The 18,978-nt window shown below is 38.3% G+C and overlaps 1 protein-coding gene across 1 annotated transcript in view; it reads left to right on the top strand.

The window, feature by feature from the left end:
- col18a1b (collagen type XVIII alpha 1 chain b) overlaps window positions 1-18,978 on the top strand; it is a 190,798-nt gene that overhangs the window by 101,640 nt on the left and 70,180 nt on the right. Inside the window, 5 exon segments of the mRNA XM_051931190.1 lie at window positions 1,895-1,920; window positions 7,019-7,165; window positions 7,167-7,226; window positions 10,945-10,971; window positions 16,785-16,847. Coding sequence (XP_051787150.1) covers window positions 1,895-1,920; window positions 7,019-7,165; window positions 7,167-7,226; window positions 10,945-10,971; window positions 16,785-16,847 — 323 coding nt within the window.

Genomic DNA, 18,978 nt, shown 5'->3' with positions numbered 1-18,978 from the left:
CAGATTTACGTAAAGTACGCGCACAAGTATAAACAGTACAACACTTGCGTAGCAGGAGCGTCCACTGCAGCATGCGTTGCATTGCATGAAGTATAAACCCGGCCTTAGAGTACAGTTAAATCGGTCGTTCAGAAATGGAAAGAACACGGCACAGCTGTAGATCTGCTAGAGCAGGCTGTCCACAAAAGCAGAGTGATCGTGGAAGAAGATGACTAGTGAAGGAGGCCACCAAGAGACCTACAGTATGTGAACTCTAGTTTCCTGGGTGCATCAGCATCCCTAGCTTTATAGGACAGACAAAGAGAAAGCCACCTTTAAAATACACATATGACATCATGGCTACAGTTTGACAGAAGGCACATGGGAGACTCTGAAATTACCAAGCAGAAGGTTCTATGGTCTGACAAGACCAAAATTGAGCTTTTTAAAATGGAAAATGGATGACTGAGCAGATGTCATCTAGAATTACTATTTCCCTGTTTTAACATCTTTCAGATGACTCTAAATACTTTACACTTGAAAGGAAACAAATGTAGGCCACTTTTCAGGGAGTCAACATTTGTTGTACAGTGCCTTCCTAGTGAACACTCCCTCAGAACGTTCAGATATATTAATAATCATGCCACCTTGTGTTTCTTCTGCTGTTTTTTCCTTTTTGTGCTCCTTAAAGTATCTTCTGATGGCGGCTGATGTAAAAGTTATGTAAAAGTAATAATAACATCTGAGAGTAAGTAAGCATTTACAAACATATAAACCACAGTGCTGTAAATTTGACTTTGGTATGCAGTTAGTGGAGGTTTGTGATGAAGATATGGCATAATAAGAAAATATTTTTGGAAAAATTAAAAGCTATAATTTTTTATTTATTATTTTAAACATTTCATTTGCTCTTGTGTGACGAACAAACGCAGCACCACGTATTTTCCGAAACTATATGTCACCTACTGGACATTTTAGTAACTGAACCTTCATAGCAAAAATCAGCATTTTTGGGACAAAACGGTGTTTTAGAAAGTAACAAAACATTCGAATAAGTATTTAAACATGAATTAAAATGTACTTGCTTTTATGTGAAAATAAAACATACCACACCATACAATAGCTTAATCCTCAGCAGAGTACCAGAGAGGCTGGAGCCTATCCCAGCAAGCATAGGGTGCAAGGCAGGAACAATCCCTTTACAGGACACCAGCTCATCACAGTGTGAAAACACAGTTGCACACATGAGGTCCAATTTAGCATCAGCAATCCACATAGCCTGCACATCTCTAGACTGTGGGAGTAAACTGGAGCACCCAGAGGAAACCCCCACAGACACCGGAAGAACATGCAGACTCTGCGTAGAGAGGACACGAATCCTGGTCTCCTTACAATCACCGCGCCACCCAAAAATAAATATGTAGGTGTAAAATAAAACAAATGTTAATTCAACTGGGTTATTGTTGACCCAAACAATTATTTAAATTAATCAATCTATACTTTTATGCATGAGTTACTGTATATTCTTATTCCACCACTGCAACACACCTAATCAGAAGTGACTTTAGGGTGACCTGTAAGTATGCTGTGATGAAGCACATGGGGTGCAGTTGAATACAAGTTGTGCTACTATGAATAGTTAAGTACATTTTACGTTAACAGAAAATAAGTGTTTTAAAAATAAAAAAGATACCCAAGGACACAATAGGAACTACAGTACTTGCAGTACAAATTAAATAAGTAAATTATATCTTAGCAAGTGTTTCCTACACTGCAGTTGAATGCTTTGTAAATATATTAAAATAAATACAGTCAAGAGTTAAGAATGTGTGATTTGAGTAAATCACTGTGCAAAGGCACTTTATAAAATAACAGTGTTAGTTTTTGATTTATTTCTGTTTGTTCTATTTTAGGGGGGAACCAGGAGAAAAGGGAATGAAGGTAAGAATGACATACTTTAAACGGTTAACCTGCTTAAGGTGTTTAGATGTTTATTTTACACAGTTGTTTTTATTTTCCTACCCTCAACATACCCTTGGAGTGATTCAATGTCATCATAGTGGTTGATTTAGGTAGAATCATTGCTTATTGAACTCCAGTGTTCATCAGAAAACTCCCATGATCATATATTTTTTTCATAAGTGTCTCATTTTGATATTAAAGTTTATTTAGTAAAAGCGCAGTTGGTAGAAAGTACATCTAAGCAATACTTAGCAACTACTTTAGCACGTTAATTTACAGAAATGTTCTATTTAGAATAAAGGTTGGTTATTTAATTTTTGTCCGGTTGTAGAGCAAAATTTAAGCTTCTGATACTGTGACATGCAGGGGACAGAAACAACTAGAGCAGAAAATATTCAGAATTTCTAGATTAGTGAAGTAGATACACTGGATGATGAAATATTTCCATCCATTATCCAACCTGCTATATCCTAACTACAGGGTCACGGGGGTCTGCTGGAGCCAATCCCAGCCAACACAGGGCGCAAGGCAGGAAACATACCCCGGGCAGGGCACCAGCCCACCACAGAGCGCGCACACACACGCACCCACACACCAAGCACACACTAGGGACAATTTAGAATCGCCAATGCACCTAACCTGCATGTCTTTGGACTGTGGGAGGAAACCGGAGCACCTGGAGGAAACCCACGCAGACACGGGGAGAACATGCAAACTCCACGCAGGGAGGACCCAGGAAGTGAACCCAGGTCTCCTATCAGCGAGGCAGCAGCGCTACCCACTGCGCCACCGTGCTGCCCTGATGAAATATTTGCTTAAGTAAAAGCATAAAGTCCAAAAAATATATGAAGTAAATAAGTCAAATAAACAAGCATTTTAAAATTGGCTTAATTATCAAATGTGAAATGTAATTCTCGTTAAATAAATTGTATACATTTATATTAGAAACATGCACAATTTGCCTTCTGTGGTGACAATTTGTTTTTCTCTGATTCTTGATTGTTTACTGCATATTGGACTCAAAAAAAATAAAAAAATACAATTCTACGACACTTTGTATAAGAAAAAAATATAATTTGAATGTATATATGCAGCCAATGCATGTTTTGAATCCTGTACATTCATGATGGTTTGATGGCAAATGTGTTCTCAAATCAGATGATTTCATGGCATAATGACCTTTGTGCTGCTGTATCAGACACTTGGCACACTTTTGTTCAGGGTATCATTTGTTATGAGCCTTGGCAGAAAATAACCATTACTGAAACAAATGTGGAGAGACAAAGGTAGGAAATTATGCAGCCAGAAGCTGCGGTGAGGCATAGGAGAATTGCAGATATGGAGAGTTCCTGCCGAAATCGTTAAACTCCACCCATGATGGCCGTTGCAGATGGACCAGTGAACAGGAAAACATATCCTTACCTTGAGAAAATAGGCCAAAAATCTGACATAAAATGTATTACTTCCAGCTCAGTTTTTGTTGTGACAGGGATTCCTGAGAACCGCAGAAGGCACTTTTTCTTAAATTAAAATGTTTGCCACTGCAAAGTGGATTTATTCTAAGTTTTAAGGCTTTTGTTTTCATGTTTGGACCCCTGTCTCTTGAGCTACATTTTAAAATGCAACAATAGATTACATTTTTTTTACAATTTATAAAATAAATGCTTTACCTTTGAACACAATTTCAATATAGCAAATTAATATACAGTAATCCCTCCTCCATCGCGGGGGTTGCGTTCCAGAGCCACCCGCGAAATAAGAAAATCCGCGAAGTAGAAACCATATGTTTATATGGTTATTTTTATATTGTCATGCTTGGGTCACAGATTTGCGCAGAAACACAGGAGGTTGTAGAGAGACAGGAACGTTATTCAAACACTGCAAACAAACATTTGTCTCTTTTTCAAAAGTTTAAACTGTGCTCCATGACAAGACAGAGATGACAGTTCTGTCTCACAATTAAAAGAATGCAAACATATCTTCCTCTTCAAAGGAGTGCGTGTCAGGAGCACAGAATGTCACACAGATAGAGAAAACAATCTCTAGCAAACAAATCAATAGGGCTGTTTGGCTTTTAAGTATGCGAAGCACCGCGGCACAAAGCTGTTGAAGGCGGCAGCTCACACCCCCTCCGTCAGGAACAGGGAGAGAGAGAGAGAGAGAGAGAGACAGACAGACAGAGTTTGTTTTTCAGTCAAAAATCAATACGTGCCCTTCGAGCTTTTAAGTATGCGAAGCACTGTGCAGTATGTCGTGCAGCATGTCGTTGCAGCTGCACAAAAGATAGCAACGTGAAGATAATCTTTCAGCAGTTTTAGACGAGCATCCGTATCGTCTAGGTGTGCGAACAGCCCCCCCTGCTCAATCCCCATACGTCAGGATCACAGATAGTCAGCGCAAGAGAGAGAGAAAAGTAAGCAATCTAGCTTCTCAGCCATCTGCCAATAGCGTCCCTTGTATGAAATCAACTGGGCAAACCAACTGAGGAAGCATGTACCAGAAATTAAAAGACCCATTGTCCGCAGAAATCCGCGAACCAGCAAAAAATCCGCGATATATATTTAAATATGCTTACATATAAAATCCGCGATGGAGTGAAGCCGCGAAAGGCGAAGCGCGATATAGCGAGGGATCACTGTATACCATGATTGGGAATAAATGATTTTGAATTAAAAATACTGAACTTTTTCTTTAAGAATATGACTATGAAATTTAGTGCATTTTAACTACTTGTAAAATAAAATAATTTAAAGCACGAATGTAGAAGAGACAGGTTAACTGATGAATTATTGTTTAAGTATTTCTACATGAAGCGTACCTTCTTATGTAAGGTTCTAGAAATGTGCTTTCTCTGATACCTTCAGAAATATAATTTTAGGTATTTTGTTAGCCGTTTTGTAGTGTAACTTGTCTTATGAAGCAGACATATACAGGCTTTCAGTTGTTCCACAGTGAAGTGATCCCAGTTTGCCGTGTGTACCTTCAGTTCGAGATTTGACAGATGCTCACATTCACATATTTTTTTCTTGTCATAATAAAGCATCTCTCATGGTGATCGCTGCTTTTATATTTTTCTCATTCTGGCTAGGTTTATTTCTGTCAAGTTAAGATACCTAAATGATTAAAGTAGCCATTTCTTCCTCAATTCAGCTCATTCAAATATTGAAAGCTCTTCACACCTTTAGTAGTCTGGCGTTGATTTTTGTGCATTCATTCTCTCTGAGGACAACTTTGTCTATTTTAGCACTTTTTCCAGCTGTAGGTAGTTGAATTTTTGTCTGACTGTAGTTGACATTTATTGTCTTAATAATCACAGGCTTCCCCAAGGGCACAAATGTCAGACTTTATGTGAGATGCTTGAAGATACTTTGTTAGGGAAAGATACATAAATAAAAAATGAATATAATTACAATATGATTTTTGAGAATGTCTTTTTTGCTTGTTAAATATTAGGATTCTTGAATGTTAATGGAATGCATATATGTGTGTCTTTGTGTACTAGGCTATCATCATTCATTAATTTTCAATCTGCTTATTCGAGACTGTTTCAGGGGTCAACAATCTTAGCAATGAGGCCCATATCTCCCTTTCCCCAGCCACACTTGCCAAATCATACTGTGGAATCTCAAGGCTTTCCCAGGCCATTTGGGAGATATCATCCTCCCAGCGAGCCCTGGGTCTTCCTCAGATCTCCTCCCATCTGGTTGTCCCTGTAAAACCTCCACAGGGAGGCATCCGTATTAGGTGCCTGAACCAACTCAGTAGGCTCCTCTGGATTTGGAGGGTCACCAGCTTTACTACAAGCCTCTCCCTGATGACACTAAGGGAGAGCCCAGCCACCCCCTGCACAGAAACCCGCTATCTCATTCTTTTAGTCATTACCCAAAGCTCACGACCATAGCTGGGGGTACGGTCATAATCGGCTAGAAAACTGAGAGCTTCACCTTCTGACTCGGCTCCTTCTTCACACTATGGACCACCCCAATCTGTCTGTAGATCTCACCATCCCTTTCCCATCACTCGTGTACAAGACCCTGAGGTACATAGACTCCTCCACTTGGGGCAATAACTCACCCTTCCACTAGGCTATTAAAAAGCAAATAACAATATGACAATTTTTGAAGTTAGATTGTATTATGAGCTGCATTTAAATATCAGAAGTAATGTAAAATATTTGCATATGATTGCAGACGTTTTACTTGGCTTTATGTTTTAGATCATTTGTTACAAGAACTACAGTGTGTATTTTAATTTGATGCAAGTGAAGTGTTTTATGTATCTTGTGGGATGGCTGTCTCCTAGTAGTTGTCCATTTCCTATAATCTGTAATACTACAGAATACTTAACTTGAAATTACTTTCAAATTGCTTTATCTGCTCCCAGCCACATTAGTATTAACAGTAGTTCTTTTAAGGAACCTTTAGTGATTGTGGTGTTCTACCACGTACTTGTATGATTGAAGGCTAAATTAGACAGAGTATCCCATCTTCATGGGCTCTATTAACTGTTGTTTGATGATTGCCTGGTTATTCATTTACATCTCATCTGATGCACTAATGAGTGTACAAAATGATTACTTTGCACACAGGCTAAATCTTATGTTTCTCATCCATTGTGTTAACAAACAATATGAAGGGTAATGAAAGCATTTTGAGCATATGGGGTACTGTATGTGCTAATTTTAAGAATATCTCCTCTGTACTAAAACAGGTGAATAACAAGTTAATGAATTCTGACTGCGACAAATTCAGGATTAGCATAGGGAGGCCTGGTCAGCCTAACACAGCCATGTTGCTACCACAACATCATCTAGGAAAAGAGGAGTAAATGATGATGTTGCTGATGACAACAGTTTGTTACTTACGGTTTAAATTCTCCAGGTGTTCAAAATGTGATTAAAAGAGGATTTTCCTTACAAAATATCATCCTCTGTTTTGTTAAGTTTATATACTGTTGTATCATATCTTAAATAACATTTTTATATTAGAAACTGAAGAGGCATTAATGTGTAATGTGTTAACATATTAATCCACTCTTTGGTGAATGGCAGGCTGAACCTTTCTTTTTTTTATTGCAGGGACGTGCTGGCTTTGGATACCCTGGACCCAAAGGAGATACAGGTGCCCCTGGACCACCTGGCCCTCCTGGTCCTCCAGACCTGCAGCAGAAGTGGTTAAACGTGGAGATGGGTACTGTGGTGCAACAAGTTTCAGGGCCTCAAGGACCCTCCTGGAAAACCTGGACCACCTGGTCCATCTGGACCTGCTGGAGCAGATGGGGAACCTGTGAAGTAAACCAAATGACACTCACTAGCTTGTGTGTAGCTACTGATGTCAAGCAGAAAACATTGCTTATTTCACTACTCTTGGTTGTTACTAAATTATGTTCTGTCCTTTCTTAAATAATAGTAATGATCTCATACACACAAATGTTAATAGTATCGGTGTTCTCCCTAGCGGCTTTTAGCCGGCGCTTCGCCTGACTAATTTAGTTGAGTGCCCGGCTGTCATCTCGCATGACATTGTGAGATGACAGCCGCAGATCTAATGATCTGCAGAGATGGCAAGGGACGAGCAGGCGGGTGGGCAAATATTTTAGAAGTAGGATCGCAAGTTGTGAGGTTGCTAAAGCTAATAGTGGGGACGAGGCAGAGCGGAGTTCACAAGCAAAGAGTATGGGGAGGTGGGCTTTCGCGAGGGGGGGTACATAGTAATAGCAGGGGTGGAGCAATTTAATTACAGTAGCAAGGAGTATGGAGAAGGTGGGCAGGTTGAAGAGGAGGCTGTACATGCTAATAGCGGGAGCGGAGCGGCACTTCACATGCAAATAGGATGTGGAGGTGGACGGGCGAGAGGAGGACTGATAAAATAAAAAAAGACATGTGGACCAGCCTATCAGATATCAGAAAAGGGGCGTCAGGAAGTGAAGTCTCTGTTCTCAGTGTCAGTGCAGTCTGTGTAGTGCTGCTAAGCTTATGTCGAGAATAAAGTTGACATTTCCACTTTATTCTCGCTGTTTATCTCGAGATTAAGTCGACATGTTGACTTTATTCTCGTAGTTTGTCCATTAAAGTAGAACATCCTACACTAAACTTCATCTTAAAATGAATATTTAATTTGCTAGATTTTCTCAAACCCTGCCATAAATTATGTAGCACATGAAATGCTTTGTGTTATCGTGTGGTGATTGGTTATGTGGAGAAAGAAAAAGGAAGATAGGAATTGGGGGTTTTGGTACGTCAGATAGAGACAGCACGCATGCAATAAAGAAAGCCCACTCAGAAGAACATCCATTGAATTCTGTGATCGTGTCTCCGACCACCAGATCACGAACCAAACATTTACACAATTTGTAAGTTTAAACCTGTGCGATACCCATTCATACATTCAGTTTTTTGGAGCCTTGTCACACCTGCCATAAAGTTCTCTACACTGAACATGCACTCTCTTACTACGAGGGAGCAGCAGTACCGCAACACTACCGTGCATGTGTAATACATGCTTTAATGCACTTCATCATGAAAATTATATCAAGTATTTATCTTAGCATTGTAAATGTTCAGAGAGCAGGAATATCATGTAGTGAATGTATTCTATGCGGTGATCCATCCCGGTGCCTCCTTAGTGCAAGAGGAAGTCCGTTTAAGAAGCGCGTAGTGATTAACAACTCAGTCGGGAACACTTAACACAAAGCATTAATGCACTACACTACCTTATGACGGGGTTTGAGAAAATCTTTGTAAATTAACATTGATTTTAAGATGAAGTTTACTTTACGACATTCTACTTTAATGACAAAATAAACTATTGAGAAATAAAGTAGAAATGTCGACTTTAATCTCAACATAAATGGTGAGAATAAAGTGGAAATGTCGAGAATAAAGTCAACATGTTGACTTTATTCTCGACATATGTTTTTTTTTTCTTCAATGTGCCCGTATTTTTTTTTCTTCACCGTGACCCTAATACACTTCTGTAGTTTTGTTAAAGTGACCCATCTGCCATTCCTTTTTTGTTCATATCTTGCCCTGCCGTAGTGCAAGTGTGCATTGAATATCCAACAGGCTCTCACTTTCCCGCTCAAAAGTCTTATTTATAGGTACTTTTAATTTTTTCCAAACGTTTTCCCAACATGAGCAAAAAAGTGTTCAGAAAACAACACTGCTCAGTTATTTCAGAAAAGAGATGTCACAAACTAATGAAGATGCAGCGTCAACACCTGATGTGGCAATTTCAGACAAAGACATTGCAGAAGCTGATCCATCAGGGGAAATCTCTTCAGTACACACTCTGCCAATTGATAAATCTAAGCACCGCTTGTCCGGCATAAACAAACAATGGTTTAACAGATTTATGATTGGCTAATGGTCAAAGAAAATGGTATGGTGGGTGCTCATTGTGCACGAAATATTCAAACAAATATCCCCAAGGAGGGAGGTTACCTTGGGGAAAACGTGCCATGCAGAAGAATTCGAAAAGAAAGCTTGCTGGACCATGAAAAAAGTAAAACTCACATGGAGTCTTCTGCTGACCTTTTAGGAAAGCGGTGTACTAGAGCAAACTGGAATCGGTCAAATTGAAAGATCTGTATCTGTGTTAAATAACTTATAGAGAGATGCCTTTGTGGGAGCTTTAAGATCCATGTATTGGTTGGCAAAAAATGAGTTGCCGCATACAACGTTGTTTGAAAAGCTTTGGAACACTGTGAAGAAATGGGTTGTTCCTTTTCTAGAGAAAAGAAGAATAAATATTTAACTGAAGACTCCTTCTGCATATACAAGTTGGCTTTGAAGAATATTTCTTTGTTTTCACTTTTTCTTCCCGATAGCGACAATACTTGTGCCTCTTGGTTTATGTCATAACAATTGTTGTTTAAAATTTTTGTTATGGATGCAGGATCCTGATTTGGATACTTCTTAAATTTAATAAAAAATATTCTGGCACAAGTGTCAAACCTTAAAAAAGGAAGTCATATTGAGCATTGGAAAATAATTAATAATAATTAACTAATAAAAATAGTGCACATTTAAGTTCCCCACCACCAAATTTTCCTGTCCCGCCCCACCCGGCTACTTTTTCATGCCAACCCGGCTGAAAAAATTTCTGAGGAGAACCCTGAGTATGCAATAGTATATCCACCATACTTTTGTTAATTATTAATACAAAATATAGTCTTAGTGTTTCATTATTATTATTTTTATTTGGCTGACACCTTTATCCAAGGCAGCTTACAACACCTGAGATAAAATTATGGAAGAAGACATTTTCTTACCTGGACTATATTGACAATATAAGTTGATGATATAGTAGAAACAGTGTATTAAATACCGAAGTGTCAATCAAGAGTGTAACTTTATAGGAATAGTCAACAGAAAGAGTTACTCATGATTGCTGGGCTTTACGTTGATTTTTAACATCTTAACATCCTTAAGAGAGGGTAGATTTTTTTGAGGCCACTTTAAGACTTTGTGGATAGTGCTACAGTCTCACTGCCCTAAAATCAAAGCTCATAGCTGCGAGGGATTCATTTTTTGTCTGTTTCCAGTCCACTTGGACTTTCTTCCAGTTACTCCAATTTTTCCTCCCTACATCCCAAAGACTTTGGTTTATTGACTTCAGTAAACTGAGTAATTTTTGGAGTGGGTGTGTGTGTCTCCTGCTATGATCAGGTACAAAGTCTATTGGTTGTTCCTGTTTTGTGTTTAATTCTTGCAAGATCATTTCTGGTTGCCATAACTCTAAACTGAATTAAGAAAGCTGTATAACTGATGGGATGGCTTATACAGTTTACTTATCTGAAACCAACGCGATTTCATATCCAGTGGTTTACATGTGAGTGTCCCCTGATGGACTGTGTTTAGCTCTGGTAACCCACAACTTTCATTCAGAAGTAAGTGGTCTTAGGTTAGTAAATGATTATACTGTAGGGTCTTATTGTTTTGTTTTCAATACATACTTGTTCATAATGAATAAATCATTATTTCTGTCTTTTTTTTGCCTTAAGGGGGACCCGGGTGAAGATGGAAAACCTGTAAGTAGATTCTTGATTAAGTTCAGTTTTCTTTTCTTGTGAAGGGGAGGTAATACCTTTAACATTGACACAATCTGTGTGGTTTTAATCTTATATCAGATGTATATGAGAAAGAACTGAAAGAGTTTTAGAGAAATTGAGACGATGGGAGAGACATTGAGTCCTTTGTTCCATTGTCACTTGTTGATTTCCTAATTTATACAGATTTTTGGGAGCATAGAATTAAGAATTGGGTTATTCATATGCTGTTGTCAAAGTATCCAATGAACGTGTTTATCAAATTTTGTATTCATTGTAAAAGCGCTGGACAAGAAACAGAGGAAATAATTATTCCTAAAACCCAGAACACCTTTACCCTAAGAAACATTCTTTGAAACAAAGTCTTCAGAATGTCAGTCATGAGAAAATAGAAAACAATGTAATCTGTAAAGCTTGCATTATAGATGTAATGTAAAGAATAACAAAAAATTGACCTTTAATATAACGTAAATGTCCATATTTAAGAAAATGGGTATGTGTGCATTTTAATGGAGAAGGAGCAGGTGTATCAGCTCTTTACTGTCAGGTGAGTACTATTGGCACGGGTGTTGTGGGGATGTAGAGGTACCCTTGAGCTACCTGTGAGGTTTCATTTTGTCATCACTGTTACACGTAGTTCTGATGCGGCTCAGATCCACCTACAATGTGAGCAGGGCCAAATTGTTATTATTAGTATCCTTGCCAAAAAGAGTCATTACGATATTGATAGTTATATGCATATGTAATATAAAAATGAAAAATACAACCAGAGCAGGCAACTCAAAATGCAATAAAGAAAAGTATTTGTACTGGTTGTGCCATTTCAGAACTCGTTCAAAAGGGGGATGATGACAAATGAACTTGCAGCAAATGTTGAAAAAGCAAATGAAAAGCAAAAGCTGTTTTTTTCATGGACATTTTGATATTGTTTCCTGTCACCTACCGCGACTGTTGAATCATAAACTTTCTTCTTCCTCTTCTCTTTTTGTTAGCAAACTCAACATCAGTAGAACTAGTTGAAGGTCTGCCTCTTTTTGTTGGTCTATTACTTTTTTCTTCAAGAAGAAGAGCTTCGGTGATGCTCATTTTGAACTCTTGCAGACTTTGGATCTTTTTTTTTGGTAACTGAAGGCTCTCACAGTCTCTACGATAAAGTAGCCAAGAGTTCACAACAGTCACATCTATAAAATGAAAAAATAATTTGTGATATTTTTTCGATCTGATGTGAATTCTGTACAGTGCAATTAGCGAGTCCATCAAATCAACACCTCCCATAAACTGATTGTAGGTTTTCACAATAGCGGGGCAATCGATTGTGATGGTTTGTTTTGTCTTTTTGTCATATCGCTTACAGTTGGCCTTTGGTTCTGCCGAGGCAAAAGTTGACATAAGGTTTACAACTCTATTATCTGCCCATTTCACTACACGTACTTCAGTATCTTCAACTAGAGCAGTCACTTCTTGATGGGACCCTTTGCCTCTTTTCATCAAATCTTTGTCCTTGATTAGTTTGATGCCAGGCAAACGATTGATTCTAACAGTTCCCAAGCTAAATATTTTTTTCTTTGCTAAAGTTGTCATCAAAGGAAGTGACGTAAACCAGTTATCAAAATATAATAAATGGTTCATCCAACAGGAATTGATTGGGCCAATTTCAGTACTACATTTGAACTAGCTCCCAAGTCGGGTTCTCCTAATACCGGTTCAATTTTCTCTGAATATATGAAAAAATCATACATGATGCCTTTGTCATCGCAAAGAACAAACAATTTGTATCCCCACTTGTGTGGTTTGCTGGGTATATATTGTTTCATGCTTGATCTACCTTTGAATGGAACTATCTGTTCATCCACGCATAGCATTTGGGGCATTGGTATTTCCCGAAACTTTTTTTGTAAATGGTCTATCAAAGGCCGGATCTTGAATAATTTATCTGTTTTCTCATTAGGTAAGGGAATTTGTGAATTATCATTGAAGTGAATCTTGGACTTTATTTCTTCCCATCTATCTCTACTTATCACTTCCGATACAATAGGACAGTTTAGTTTGCTCTTCCAATATAAACGTGAATTTGAGAGCTTCACCATAGACATAGCAAGCAGTGTACCCAAAAATTGCTCAAGTTCCTGCCTACTCAGTGCAAGAGGTTTATTAGGATTTTGCTGGATTGCATAAAGATTTGATTGGTCGACAATATGAGTAATGATATCCTTTGAGAAAAAATGTCTAAAATATTCAACAGGACGTTTTATTACCCCAGAAGAATCTATTTGTCCTAACCATTCAGGCATAGGTCTAGCTGTACCGTCTCCAGAAATGTGCCGCCAAAGAGGAATTCTTTTTGATTGGAAATTTCTTGATGTAGATGGCTTTGAACTTGTAGTTATTGGAATTGATTCTTCAACTTCAACAACTGAAGTTTCTAACTCATCTTCACTAGTATTATCATTACTAACTACGAGGTCTTCTAATTCATCCAAATCAAAATAATCGGGCGCATATTCACTTCCTATCATGGGAAAAAATAAATAGTTATCAAAATAGTTTGAATAGCAAAATAATTAAAATTTTATATCCATCCATCCATTTTCCAACCCGCTGAATCTGAACACAGGATCACGGGGGTCTGCTGGAGCCAATCCCAGTCAACACAGGGCACAAGGCAGGAAACAAACCCCGGGCAGGGTGCCAGCCCACCGCAGGGCACACACTAGGGACAATTTAGAATTGCCAATGCATCTAACCTGCATGTCTTTGGACTGTGGGAGGAAACCCAAGCAGACATGAGGAGAACATGCAAACTCCACGCAGGGAGGACCTGAGAAGCAAACCCAGGTCCCCAGGTCTCCCAACTGCAAGGCAGCAGCGCTACCCACTGTGCCACCGTGCTGCCCAAATTGTATATTGTAAAATGAAAATTTTTAAATATAATACACATTTTATTTACCAGTGTCATCCGTATTAGCATCTCGTTCCTTGTCTGAGTCTGTACCGCTTCCATCTAGGTCATAAATTCGCCGTTTTCCATAAAACAAACCACAATCCATGCTGTGGTAATTTTTGTTACCGTCGAATCAAAAGACGAACGTAACGAATTCGTTACGTTTTGAAAAAGCGGAAATATATAATAAATATAATGTTTTTTATGAGTATTACACCTTTGACATAAAAACTACAGTTTTATGAACATATACAAAAAATATCAACACTAAAACTTCACTAGATTGAAAATTATCGTGAAATGCACTGAACGCCAACGAGCACCTAACCACACACGCACAATCGGTCGAAACATGTGCCACTATTCAAGCATTTGGCCGCTAAAATGCCTGACTAGCGGTATGCATTTGTAATAGTAAAGTGCGCCGATTTCGTTGACATCGTCGTCGGCTCCAAAAGCTTTAGAATTTCTGTACCAGATACGTTTTAATTAAATGTTACGAAAACGTCGCGCTCGGCGTTATAGGGTTAAAGCACCCTGTCCAAGTAGGCTATTCAGTTGGCTTTGTTTTGTTTTCATATGAGATACACCCGATTGCTATCTAACTGTATGTTCCCTGTTAAAACAGCTTTTATCTGTTTAATACTTTTAAGGTTTCCATAACCTTATTTTAATACCAAAACATAAGCTGCAAAAGTTCATCAAGTAATGTTGATTGTTTCTGTTTTTAAGACATGACAATAAGAGGCTCCTTATTAAGCAAGTTATTTTATCTCAGTGCTTAATCCTAGCACAAAAACACCCAGATACACCTCAAAACAGGGCAAAACACTCTAGCATCAGAGAAAAATATCACTTAGCTTGGCTTTTAATGCTGGTTTAACTTGAACTTGATGAAACAAATCGCTGTGAAGGCAGCACATCAGCTTAAACAAGAGTCATTGGTAGTGGGCTTTGTCTCTCCAGCTATGTCTCGGTTCAGAGAAGAGCACAATAGGCCTGATGGCTCATTTAATTCCAACAGGGTGGCACTCAAATACCCATTCCAATAGGTTAAAGTCTTTGAGCAATGAGCTTCTTCATCATCATATTAAAATATTATTTGCAAAATAAGTCCACTAAACTATGCAATTTGATATACGTCCCCCTGTTCTTTCCTTAACTGGGATATTCCAGTAATTTTTTGGTTCTGTAAATGCTTTTGTGCCTGACCCACAGCGCCATCAACTTTTCTAGTTTGTTTCTGGTTGTTTCAATAGGGTCTTGTTTCACTGCTCATATAGCTTACTACAAGCTAAAATACTTTTATATGCATGTATAAATATAAGCCAACTTTATTTATAAATATAACAATACAGCAAAGAATGACATGTAGAGTACGGTATGTATCTATAACCATTTAGAGCCTAACACATCGTGAAATACTACTTATTTATATTTGCTGCACACTACAGTGACTAATAAAATTTTAAAGTGAATTATATTTTTAAATCATAATTAGAAACACTTGTCTTCTATTATGTCTTACATTATATTGTCTAATGATTATCAAAGTGATCCAGAATGTACCGTGTATTCTGTCCATATTTATCTGTGATGCTCCTAATTCCGAAGAGGACAGAGAGCAAGTATCATGGCAGTGTTGCATAGTGATGTCAAAAACCAATAACAGAAATTGCAAGTCAAAGCAGGTGTTTCATCATATGCAAAAAAATATCGCATGGCAAATATGTGCAGAGGTCATAGATAGCTTGTTTCTGTATTATACTGTTAAGGAATACAAATGATGTAGGGATAAATATCTGCTTCTCATTGTATAGATTGAACAAAATCACAAATAGGATTGGGGCGCCACGGTGGCCTCGCTGTAAGGAGGCCAGTGTTTGTGTCCAGAGTCTTCCCAATGTGGAGTTTGCATGTTCTTCACGTTTTCTGTATGGGTTTCCATGGGTGCTCCAGTTCAACCCACCGCCCAACCCCCCTCCCCCCCCCCCCACCCCACACCCACTCCGGTGGGCCAAAGACATGCAGGTTAGATGAACAGGCGATGCTAAATTTCCACTGGTGTGTGTGTTTGGTGGGTGGGCGGGGGTGTGTTTGTCCTGCTAGGGTTTATTCCTGTATTGCACACTATGCTAGAAGGAATTGGCTCCAGCTCCCCCAACTAGTGTGACCCTGGTCTGGATTAAGTGGGTTAGAAAATGACATGACAAATAGTATAATTTTTTTGCCTGGGATTTATTCATATTTCCATAACCCATGTATTAATTTGAAGCCCTCATTTATTTTGACCTGTCAGTGTTCATCTAACCAAGTAACTGTTGTATCTTTTGTAATTAAGAGGTTTACAAGATAAGTAATTCAAGTCCATTTCCAAATTTTGGTGAGACAGAGAGACACTGGATATGTGTAGCTCTGATAGTTCACAGATTCACCATCTTTGGTTTCAATCTTTATCCATGGGGAGTTTGCATGCTTTCCCTGTGATAATGTTTTTTTTTTTTTGTTTTCTCCACATACTCCAGTTTCACTGTCACATTCCATCAGACGTGCAGATTAGGTTCATCTGTGATTCTAAAGTGGCCCAGTTTGGGTGTTTGTGAAAGTGGGATGTGCAATGGACTGGTGTGGTGTCAAGAGAAGCTGAGTGCCATGTGTTGCTGAGACTGGCTCTGGCTCCCCGTGCCTTGAATTGGATTAGTTTGAGAATACAATGCAATGTGTCATTTTCAAATTTTGGTTATTGGTCATAATATATATGTAGTGTCTAGATTTCAGTTCTGACTTATTAAAACATATTATTCATATTCACATTTTTGGAAGATAGATGACCTTCATTTATTCTTTTTTTCAGGGAACTGTTGGCCCACCTGGATTTCCTGGATTACCAGGTGACACGGGTCCAAAAGGAGATAAGGTACAGTGGATGAACAATATGACTTACATCGGGCATGACTGTTTAACTGAATAAAAATACACCTTGCTGATGTAGAAAAAGTGTGGAACCTGGAAGAAAGAGAACAGCCCTTTCAGTAAAAATATCAAAGGGGATAACACCTAAAGAAAACAACTGGCAAAATATAAAAGAATGCCATTGTGAGATTATCTAAAATATAACCTACCTCAGGACCAGTGGTTCAGCACACTTAAAGTTAAACATATGTACTTAAATAAAAAAGATCATTTTCATGGTTTGTTTTATTACCAGCCACGTATGAAATATTATCCTCTTTTTTTTTTTTTATTTAGTTCAAGAAAATGTGTTTGTGCTGAAATTGGTTTTAATTTAATTCATACCATTGGCATCATCTTATAAGTACTTGCTTTAAAAAAATAATACTTTAATTATTACCATTTTTAAGTCTGTTGGTTAAAGTAAATTGATAACTTTTGAGCATTGATATACTTTATCATATCAAGTATGCCTCTAATATTTTTTATTTGTTGGTTCGAGTGCTCCCATTTACTTCAGGAAAAAGATAGATTTTTTTTCCCCACAAAAAAGTACATTTTATACATATTTTATTTTGCTCTTATGTTTATTATGTTATATTTCAATTATGTTATTGAGATAATTAAAATGGGCGGCACGGTGGCGCAGTGGGTAGCGCTGCTGCCTCGCAGTTGGAAGACCTGGGGACCCGGGTTCGCTTCCTGGGTCCTCCCTGCGTGGAGTTTGCATGTTCTCCCCATGTCTGCGTGGGTTTCCTCCGGGCGCTCTGGTTTACTCCCACAGTCCAAAGACATGCAGGTTAGGTGGATTGGCGATTCTAAATTGGCCCTAGTGTGTGCTTGGTGTGTGGGTGTGTTTGTGTGTGTCCTGCGGTGGGTTGGCAACCTGCCCGGGATTGGTTCCTGCCTTGTGCCCTGTGTTGGCTGGGATTGGCTCCAGCAGACCCTCGTGACCCTGTGTTCGGATTCAGCAGGTTGGAAAATGGATGGATGGATGGATAATTAAAATTGATTCAGCTATTCCCTAGGTGTCAAGTTAACATGGGAGTACACAATGCTCACAATGTTTAAAATGTTTGATATTCTTTTTACATTTTTTTTATATTCTTCTAATCATTGGTATTAGGGTTAGATAGGATTAATTGTTTTACTTTCGTTAAGTTAAGTTTTCATTAAGTTTCTCAGAATCGCATCTCTAGCTTTTTACCACAGAAATCTGTCAGCTGTCAAATATACCGTTTCTTTTAATTCACCGTCTTCTTGTAATTCTAGTTCGGATTAGAGGAAAAGCTCAAGTTGGTATTTGTGATGTTTACTAACAGACTTCTCGATGCTCACTTTTCCAAGGGACAACATATATTCTCAAATTTTGTCTTCAGACCTTTTACCTTAGTCTGCATTTGCCCCTGAAGTACAGTAAATTCACAAGCTCTCTTTGAATCTTTATCTTGTCTCGTCACTCAATGCCATTCACATCTAATCTTCTTCCTATGTGCCTTCTTTGGTCCAAAGGTTGGCAACCACAGTTTTCCACTTCCCCTCATCTTCTGCCTTTCTAATTGCTTCCCCCCATTTTTTCGATGGTGATAATTGTTCTATATCATCACCCCATATTTATTAGTTTGCCTTAGTAAAGTCTCACCGAGCCTCCATGATGGCCTGTGTCTTAAGATGGGTTTTCAGGACCATATTTTAAGAGAGAGGAACTGTTGGGTGTTTCCACCTTACCATCTTATTCTATCCTTAGGGAGTTTTACATACAATATGTGTACTTTTTACATTGAAACATCATTTATAGTCCCATTATTACAAACCCTTAGAGATACAGTGCATCCAGAAAGTATTCATAGCGCATCACTTTTTCCGCATTGTGTTATGTTACAGCCTTATTCCAAAATGGATTAAATTCTTTTTTTTTCCTCAGAATTCTACACACAACACCCCATAATGACAACATGAAAAAAAAATTGAGATTTTTGCAAATTTATTAAAAATAAAAAAATTGAGAAAGCACATGTACATAAGTATTTACAGCCTTTGCCATGAAGCTCAAAATTGAGCTCAGGTGCATCCTGTTTCCCCTGATCATCCTTGAG

This window comes from Erpetoichthys calabaricus, chromosome 8 (genome assembly GCF_900747795.2).
Source record: "Erpetoichthys calabaricus chromosome 8, fErpCal1.3, whole genome shotgun sequence".
NCBI lineage: Eukaryota > Metazoa > Chordata > Cladistia > Polypteriformes > Polypteridae > Erpetoichthys > Erpetoichthys calabaricus.
Note: the sequence above shows the minus strand (reverse complement) of the source record. Positions and strands in the feature narration are given on the sequence as shown.